The 7,500-nt window shown below is 37.9% G+C and overlaps 2 protein-coding genes across 2 annotated transcripts in view; both read left to right on the forward strand.

Annotated features, from left to right (window-relative positions):
* The window catches only part of LOC138027798 (rRNA-processing protein FCF1 homolog), a 270,573-nt gene that overhangs the window by 157,803 nt on the left and 105,270 nt on the right, over nucleotides 1-7,500 (forward strand). The window lies entirely within an intron of this gene.
* Nucleotides 2,580-7,500, forward strand: part of LOC138025402 (uncharacterized) — a 28,685-nt gene continuing 23,764 nt past the window's right edge. The window contains exons 1-2 of the mRNA XM_068872618.1: nucleotides 2,580-2,650; nucleotides 5,754-5,927. Of these exons, the coding sequence (XP_068728719.1) occupies nucleotides 2,624-2,650; nucleotides 5,754-5,927 (201 nt within the window). The 5' untranslated portion in view covers nucleotides 2,580-2,623. The remainder of the gene's footprint in view (nucleotides 2,651-5,753; nucleotides 5,928-7,500) is intronic.

Genomic DNA, 7,500 nt, shown 5'->3' on the forward strand with positions numbered 1-7,500 from the left:
CTGAGAGTGCCAGGGGTGTTTTTTGTAGGGCGCTCCGATGACATCCGAAGAACGTTCCGTCTAGCCAGTTACATCGATCGATGCTTTGAATACCCATAATATATACATAGCTTGAGGTTGCATGGAACCACAACCAAATTTGGTACCGACTACCGGAACCGGAAAAGTAGTATAACTGTGACCTTCTCGTTCCCAACCTACCTCGGCGTGATCCAGTGAACTTTTTTTTTTTTTTTTTTCCCTATTGAATTTTGGTTTCAGTTTCTTTTAAATAAACTTAAAATATTTTGCAATATGTTGTCGGTCAATGCTGTACTGGCTCTAAACGTTTCTACCAGGCGTGAGTAGAGCGTGACCATCAAAGTTTGGGATCCGCGGGCATGATTTTGACAACCACACGCCTTAGGCGTGACACTTGGAAGGTATACAAATTTCCAGCACGATTTACTTATTGGTGCGATTCATGGAGCATAATGCTGGCATAATAGTCCATGTTTAGGAGGCATAAAAGTCCCTGTCAATTGTGGGGCTTACGTGGTGTCTTGCTTATGTGCACTGGCTTTGTTGGAAGGCCTGTGTTTTCTGCTGACATTTAGCTCGTGTTTGCTTCGTACTGATAAGAGCACTCTTATTTTCAAAGACGTTGTAAAAGAAAAGACATTAAATAAAAAAGTTCGAGCCCCTATTTTGTCTTTTTTGTGCAAAAATTCACCCAGCATCTTTGAGCCATAATGTTAGGGCGACAAGAATAATTTCAAGTATAATGATATGATTTTATGAGTGACGTTCAAAAGCATAATGCTCAAAATTTTCGAGCCTAATTTATCTAACCCATAGTCAATGTCATGGACTGATCACAGGCAGCTCAGGCTCGGAGGGTAAAAATTATTGAGTGCTTTGTATAGGGAATCCCGATAACAAACTCAAAAAGATATTTACACGGAAAGGTCCTCTATAAAAAAAGCCTTACTTATATACCAACCTAGATTGTATACCAAAGACCTACGGAGACAGAGCATTTGCTGTTCATGCACCAAGAGAATGGAACCTAATACCCTATGAAATTCGGAAGTCTAACACCATTTTGAGTTTTAAAAGGTCACTTAAAGACGGTGCCTTCTATTGTTACTGCGCATACGTTCTGCGCATCTCGAGATACTCGATTTCCTATCGGTGCTATCGGTGATGCTTACTAGCACAGGGATATTTTGCGCGGTTTAAAAACTATCCGGAGAAAGTAGATCTTAGTAAGTACTCTTGGTATCCAAAAGAAAATTGGGGGTAACCATGCACTTTAGAGAGATAATTATGCTTTAATTTGAGAAAAAACCCCATACGTTGGTTGTATTTTAAAGCTTTTTACAAATATTATTCATGAATTATCTTTAAAAAATGCGTGGTTACCCACAATTTTCTTTTTGAATTTCAATGACACTTGTTAAGATCTACATATCCTGCATAGTCATAAACCGGGGTAAAAATATCTTTATTAGTAGGCACCGTGCTTGAGACGTATTGTTTACTAAATTTAGTAATAACAGATCAGTTTTCTATTGATTTGCATATATTGCTTTAGTTTCATTTTTCCTTTTTTTTAATAATTGTGAATATAATACGATATGGTTGTAAATTTGCAAATATTGATTAATAATGTTGTTTATATACATGATTGTAAAGCGCTTGAACATAGGATAAGAGAGCTATAGAAATAAAGTTATTATTTATTATTATTATTATTATTATATTATTATTATTATTATTATTATTATTATTGTAAACAATTTTATTCGAATTTTATTCAGTTTTATTCGAATTAAAAATAAAGTTATTCATTATTATTATGACAGTTTGAAACTTTTGAATGTCAATACCTTAAAGCTACCTGAGGCGTTAATCGTAACCCAGGAGCTCCTTAAAAACACCACGTTGAAGTCCTATTTACAAATATCTTTCTAAAAGTATTATCCACTTAAATCTATTAAACTATGTGAAAATATAAATAAGTGATTGCTAAAATTAAAAAAAAAAAAAAAAAAAGCCTAATAAAAAAATAATAATAATAATAATACATTTTTTTTAACAATAATATCCTTTGCTGAAATGAAATTCGTGTTATATTGCTCGTTAAGTTTATGTGATTACTTTAAAAAGTGCGGGCAATATTACTATTATTATTATTATTATTTATTATTATATATTATTATTATTAGGCCGGTGACTCTCTCGCTTTCTGTACGGTTATCTGCCTGGTTTGCCTTGATTTGTCACTCGTACATAAGTAAAGGAAAGGCTGAAAAGCAATTTCTAGCTTATGTCTCATCCTTACAAATTTTTACCCTCCAAGCTTGGGCTGCCCGCTGCATGTGGATTTATCCGTGAAATGCATGACGCGTGCGCTTATGAAAGGCGAAATTTCGACGGAAGAATGGTACGGTTTATTTGCTTATGCTGGAAAGATTGCATTTTCTCCAGGAAAAATGTTTGAATTTGGGGTCCTTCCAAAAAGCCAGGCGCAATGAAAAGGTGCGATCCTTTTCCCTCAGCCAGCAGTCCATTTCAATGTTCTTTCATATTTTTAACGAAACCGAAAGTATAAAAATTTTCCCTTTGTAACAATTTTGAAATGGCGCCTGTGTGGAATATTACTGAGGTAAGAACGTCACCTTTTTAACGTTTTACCTCCGCAAACGCGGTTTTGAGTTCGTGAAAAGCAATTACGGGAACAATACCTTGAATCGAATTAGATCAATACGGTCTGGGTTGCCTTTTGGTAACTTTATTATGGATCGAAAACATAGAGCTTAATTTTCGAACGGGATCTACAGTTTGAAATAGACTTTTGTTTTAATAAGGCTAGGTACATGAAAAGCCCTTCGATTTGCTGCTGGCTTCGGTTAAAAACTCGCCAAAGGTATCTCCCTTTGAGCGTTAAGTATTTTAGCTGTAATTTGTAAACTGTCGATAGATCGTGTTCGTTTTCAGTTGATTGTTAACTTCAAATATTGCTCAAGGTTAGAGTAATTCTGTCATATGTGAAATATGACATGTATCCATGAATATTTTGATAGGTTAGGGCGGTAAGCCGCCTTCTATTCTTGTTTGGAAGAAGCAAAAACAAAAATTAACGACCCTGAAAACATAAACGTGTTGGGGTAGCATTGAAAAGAGTGGAATATCAAATTACTTTCGGTTTCAGTCATGACGCGCTTCCGGTTTTTTTAGGTGTGTGACAACTGCAGACCGCTGACTGCAGACTAGTCTAAGCACCAATTTTCAAATAGCGCTGATAAACCGCATTTAAAATCTAAGAACTCATTTTAAAACGGTTAGCTTTCAGTAAATGTGATTAGGTTTAGTCTGCAGTTTGCGGTCTGCAGATTGCAAGTTTCAGACACAGGTTTTTTTCCTCAATTTTGGCAGGACAGTAAAGATCTTCGCCGATCAGACATTTCCCTCGAACGCATCACATGCTCTCGTATCTTTAAGGCTATTCTGGCGTCACATGTAGTTTGTAGTTATTTTAGTGAGAGGAAGGTCAAGAAATATGTGGTTGAACGTGCCAAAATTTCTTCCCACAATGTCAGTGATTTTAAATTTGTAAGCTTAAACAATTGACGGTTATTGAAACACATGAGTCTCAAAGGCAGGCGTTCCACATAGATTTGAATTTTTCAGGATCCTCGTTAGCCGTTATCCGGTTAGTTGTGTGACATGTGTAAAAGACCTATTGTTTATTTATTTATTTGTTTATTACAATTTAATGGAAACTTACAAAATACAAAAACAGAAAAAAAATTGGAAAAATGCCATAAGGATAGTACGTAAAAGAGTCCAAGACCCCATACTCAGACAGACCCCCGAGCATAGTTAATAGAGGGCAATGGTTATGAAACCCGACAATTTCTTTGTTGTAGGTTTTTGTTCTCTTTTTTGGCCTTGACCGTGCAAAAAAACACAATAGTTGTTTACTCTATACTGAGGAACTAACCAATAGACACGTGTTGGTTACGTAATTCATGCATAGTGTATGAGCGCAAAACAAAAGATTGTGCACGGTTGTGGACTTCCCAACCTAAATCGTGGCATCTTTGTTTGCTCCTTTGATGCTTGCCGTACTTTAAAACCATTCCCCTCTATTAACTATGTGAAAAACGAGAGAGCCCTTTCTAAACATATGGGCAAATAATCTCATTTTGTGGGGAAAAAGTACTACGCCGTAGAATTGTTAAGGCTACTTGAACCAGAGAACATTCCACGAGATGATGTAGTTGGAATGTGATGTTCCACAAATTGTTATATTTTGTGGTTTCCGAATATATTCTGGGATTCTCTTGCAAAGGATAGGCCATTTCCAGGTTCATATCTACCTCCTCTTCAAAGCGAGTCTAAGTGCGAAGTTTTTCTTATGAAAATTAGTTTTCATTCATATGCAGGGGCGCCCAACGAGCGATTTGTTGTAAGATGTATTATTATACCCCAGTTAATGAAATTATATGTTATTAAGGCATTTCAGGTGTTTTTCAGTGTTGCTGGGAAAACATCATCTGTTCCTTTTTCCCAGCAAGACACACAAGAAATTTCCCAGCCAGCTAGATAAAATTGGTTGGTTTCCCAGCCAGCTGATCAAATTTATTCCCAAGCCAGGAATTCCGCGCGCTTCAAATCCCTCGATCCAAAACGACCGAACAAAAGCGACAAAACCGGGACAAAACAGGTTTTTTTCCGCAAGCGCAGTCACTCTGACCAGCCGTCGTATGTTTTGAATATTCTCTGGGAGAGGGAAGTGGTTCTTTCTTTTTTTTTTTTTTTAGTCGTCCTCAGTCTTCAGAGTTTCTACAGCCAGCCTTCGCGCGGCTTTTCCGCTCGAAATCCAGCGACGCATGCTATTTAGTATTCTGATCTTAAAATTTACTCTTCGTTTTATCTGGTGACTGCACAAGATTAAAATGTACATGACAGATTTTTCTTTATTTACTAAATTGAAACATTATGGTTTTCTAAGATTAAAACAATTTTAAAAAATCTGAACAGACGTTTCTTCCGCGCGGCCTTTAGCCTTTGAAAAACCGGAATTATTGCTTCCGGGAGGAACAAAATCGTGCTAGTATGGACACTGGGATAGCAGAATTGTGACGTCAATACCAGAACGAAATTCTTCCAAGGCCCGAATTTTCCCTTTTTTACAGACTGGGAAGTTTCTGAAACTGCTTCTGAGATGCGTGATGTTTGTTTGCAATAATGCAAAAGACAAAAGAACCAAATTTCTATCCCTAAAATTCCCTACCTTCCTGTATTGACGTCACTACTCTGTTATTCCCAGTCTCTTGACCACCCCGCCGGAAGTGAAAATTCCTATTTTTAAAAGGATGAAAGGCATAAGTATGGGGGGAAAAATGGCAAATTGGTATGGATTTTTATATTGCTTTTATCCTGGGAAATAACTCAATTGAGTAAATAAAGAAAAATCTGACAATACACTTTAAAGTCTTGACATGTCGTCTTTTTAATAAAGGTCATTTACCAGGAGCCCGTGACTAGGAGCGAACAACAGCCCTATATTTCTGTAACTGCGTTTTCACAGAGTGATTTATTTTTAGATTGAATTTCCCGGGAATAAGACTCCCGCAGGAGCCCAATGACCAATCACAAGAAACTAACTTGACGTCATAGCGTCACCCAACCGGAACTTCCTTTGTCTTTTGCGAAAAAGGTAGCCTAAAAATAGATCGGTATTTTTTTCTGTTTATGCACAGAGCTCCATCGTCTCATCACTTGCCGAAGCTTATGGCAACAGCTATCCTCTTAGTGACGCGGTTCAACAAGGCTTGGAGAGAGTCTTAAATGAGAGGTATAAAGGACGTGAGAAGGACTTCAATGCCGAATTCATCACAAAAACAGTTGCGCTGCTTTACGAACTGAAACATAAGGTAAGTACTGTTTTACTTTTTCTCTACTGTAATACCTGAGATAATTGATTTACTAAAATGAGTGACACAAGGCTAACTGTGCAGCGATTTTTTTAATGTTAACTGCGCATGTACCAACCGGCTTGAAGAAGAACCCTGTTCAGTTATATGTTTCAATTCCCGCTTCTTTAAGCCTGGTTTTCACTAGCGACGCAAGCACAAGCGCAGGCGTAAGTAGCTTATGCTGTAAAAAACGAACGTCGACGTAAGCATCCAAATCAACCATGGCGTCCGCCATTTTGTTCAAATGCTCAGGCGCGGGGAATCTTGAACGAGTGCTTTAACTGGCCAGACGTAGCACATTGTGCTTATTTTCACACAACGCAAGCGAACGCAAGCATAAGCGCAAAGCACAAGGAAAAGGAAAAATTTTGATTCTTACGCTTGTGCGTGCGCCTGCGCTTATGCTTGCGTCAACTCCGTTTTCGCGGTGAAATAAGTGCTCTTCTTATGCTTGCTTCTTATGCTTGCGTCGCTAGTAAAAACCAGGCTTATCTGTTCTTTTTCGAAATTAAAAAAATGAAGTACCTACTTTCAAAATCAATTTCTAAATGTCGATTCGCGTAGTCTTAAAAAGGCTGGTCCAACAGCGTTTGGTTTTAGGTCTTGAAATGTTTTCCGTTTGGTAGCCGTCTGCAAGAAGAGACTTCAAGGAGAGCACGCGAGCAACAGGTGTATTTTTTGAAAGCGTCTAAACATTGCTGGCCAGGTTTTCCTCTATGTTAAAAGATGGTTTAAAAAATCGCTCTTTGGGACCCCTTCGGATTCTCGCAAGAATCGCCTCCTTGTCTTGAAAGTGGAATCGTCTCAGTAATTCGTCTCACCTTGTAGGTGTCTTACTCCCGTCTTTTTATAATCGTTTCAGGAAAAGTCGATCGTATTTTCACAACAGCATCTCGCGCCAGAGTGGCTTATAGACATTAGATAAACGAGCACCTTGACAGAGAAAGATCTTTCGCAGCCAAGTTTTCAATGAAAGAGATAGGCATGCTTCGAACCCCACACCTTCCGAGAGTCTGACTCAAATAGATTCCATGTTGCCGTGCGTCTTTTCAGTAAAAGATCACAGAAGACATCAAAATGTGTTAAGAACACCTATCTAATGACATTCTCGGCTATCACTTAGCGTACCACTTATTTTTCTTACCACATTTTGACGTCGTCTGTGATCTATTACTGAACAGACGCACGGCAACATGAAAACTGTTTGGTGATGACGTCTACCATGCGTCTGTCCTCCAACAGTTGAGAACGAATCAAAATGCGTGCATTATTGAGTTTATTGTATGCAGTCAAGAGGCCATTAATAAATCAAAAGTAAGAATCTGGTCTCAGGTTTGTTCCCATCAGCGTCAGAAAAGTGTCTATTTTTAAAGCAAGGTTTGCGGGAAAATGAACAATAGATCAAATCGGCTAACTCGATGTTGTACTCAATTAAAATCTCCCGGGGTTAAGATTCTTTGTGTATTGCATCTGCATTATAATGTAGCATTCACATTTAATTGATATGGAAATACCTGGAACGAAACGTTTT

This window comes from Montipora capricornis, chromosome 12 (assembly GCF_036669925.1).
Source record: "Montipora capricornis isolate CH-2021 chromosome 12, ASM3666992v2, whole genome shotgun sequence".
Lineage (NCBI taxonomy): Eukaryota > Metazoa > Cnidaria > Anthozoa > Scleractinia > Acroporidae > Montipora > Montipora capricornis.